This window comes from Aplysia californica, unplaced genomic scaffold (assembly GCF_000002075.1).
Source record: "Aplysia californica isolate F4 #8 unplaced genomic scaffold, AplCal3.0 scaffold00252, whole genome shotgun sequence".
In the NCBI taxonomy this organism is placed as follows: Eukaryota; Metazoa; Mollusca; class Gastropoda; order Aplysiida; family Aplysiidae; genus Aplysia; species Aplysia californica.
The window spans coordinates 620,633-622,500 of NW_004797522.1; the positions used below are offsets into that span (position 1 = coordinate 620,633).

General features: G+C 38.5%; 1 protein-coding gene across 1 annotated transcript in view; it reads left to right on the forward strand.

The window, feature by feature from the left end:
• Window positions 1-1,868, forward strand: part of LOC101862190 (transducin beta-like protein 2) — a 19,134-nt gene that overhangs the window by 12,655 nt on the left and 4,611 nt on the right. The window contains exon 10 of the mRNA XM_005100581.3: window positions 1,226-1,405. Coding sequence (XP_005100638.1) covers window positions 1,226-1,405 — 180 coding nt within the window. The remainder of the gene's footprint in view (window positions 1-1,225; window positions 1,406-1,868) is intronic.

A 1,868-nucleotide genomic window follows, 5' to 3' on the forward strand; every position in this document is an offset into this window, starting at 1 on the left:
GGGGTTAGTTTTTTTTGTGGGTTTTTTCTTCTTTAATACACATGTTTATGTACAGTAACTACTACATCCAACTGTAAGGAGTCCTGATTTGGTGTCTGCTCAGAGATGAGACTTTTGACATTATTTTAAAGTAAAATTTGTTTAAAATGTTTTTCACTAAAGTTTTGTTACTGGAATGACGATTGAGACTGTTCTGCTGCTGTAAGCTGACAGAAAGACTATTTTTATTCACAGCAGTTTCGAGAAAAAGATGTGTTTTTTTTACTAGCGTAACCATTTAAAAGTAAAGTTCTCCTGAAATTTGAATTCCAATTTGGTAAAAAAAACTTGTCCCAATTTCACTTTGATTTTTTTACCCAACTGATCAGGCTTAAGATTTTACAAATTAAAAATAATTTGGTGCGAAAATGAAAAAAGGCGCTTTGTTGTCTGCTTATGGCAGTATTGTTTTGACTTGCTTTGTTTACTTCTAAGACGAAAATCATTTTCTTTAGAAAATATTATTGTTACTGGTTCCTCCATGACAAAGCAGCCTTTTTCTTTGCTGTTGAAATTTTTTTTTTTGCTTTTTGCTGGTTGTATTCTTACCTCTGTTAACCTTTTTCACATCTGTCGCTGTTTGCAATACTGCAAAACAATCTTTAAATTGCTTTTCCCATGTTGTATCTTTCACCTATTTTTGTGTCCCCCCCATCCCATGAATCCAGTACGGTATGGGTCAGGATCCCTTCGTTAACTGTTGTTTACATATATGCATTCTGTCCCTCCCCTGTACGTCTATAGCTGTTTGCTATGCTGAAAAAACAACCTGGTTTTAGTTTTAGGTAAAATCTCTTTTCTCGTGATGTATATATTATCTAACCCTAATGGATGGTTGGAGGGTGCTCTGGTGTGGTTTGCTCCTTCTTTCCTGTCCAACATCTATCGTCCTTATCTCTCATCCTTCTTGTTTTGGTTTTTTTGTGTTTGTTACTTTCTTGTAAGACTTCTAATGTTGGGCACTTATATGGCCTTATTGTGTGTTACTAGTGCTGTGAAATGCTTATTAAAAAACAAATTTTAACCCTTAAACTAAGTTGTTGTTTACATGCACGCTCTCCTTCCTCTGTATCATGTTTATAGCTGTTTTCTATGCAGAAAAAGCAGCTCTTAAAAAAAAAAAATTGAGATATAATCACTTTTCTCTTGATGTATATCTCTTTTTCCACTTTTTTTTATTTTTCAGTCCAGTACAGCATGGGTCAGGATCCGAAGCTGTTGTTCACAGGCACCCTGTCCTTCCCCTGCAAGTCTATAGCCCTGTCTCCTGATGGCCGGACGGCGGCCATGGCTTCTGAGAACAGTATCGCTTTCTGGGACGCTGTGTCAGGGAAAGAGGAGGAGGTCATAGAGAATGTTCACTCAGGTAAATCAGGGAAGAGATGTGTTTGTTTTTGTTTGAGTGCGTGTGTGAATATGTGAATGTTTGAATGAAAGAGTTTTCGGTGTGTATGTGAGAGTATGTGTATGCATGTTGGTGTGTGCATGTGTGTGAATGTGCGAAGATGGGTAAGGAGGTGTCCATATGTATGCAAGGTTGTGTAAGCGTGGTATGAATGTATGTGAGTTTGGTTCCCCCTATGCTAAATGACCGTTATTTCGCCAATGTGCTTTTCTTTATTTAAACTCAAACCCTGACTTCCCTTGTTGGGTGGATTTCATGGTTTGCTAAGCTTGTTTGATTGTAGTAAGAATGGGAGATGTTTGTTGTGGGCTGGTGTGCTTTCTCCTCACTCACCACCAACCTCTCACCAACCACATCTCTCCACTGCCCCTTACCCTGAGTACTGTCCCCTCCCCACTTGGTCAATATTCTCACCCCCACCCCC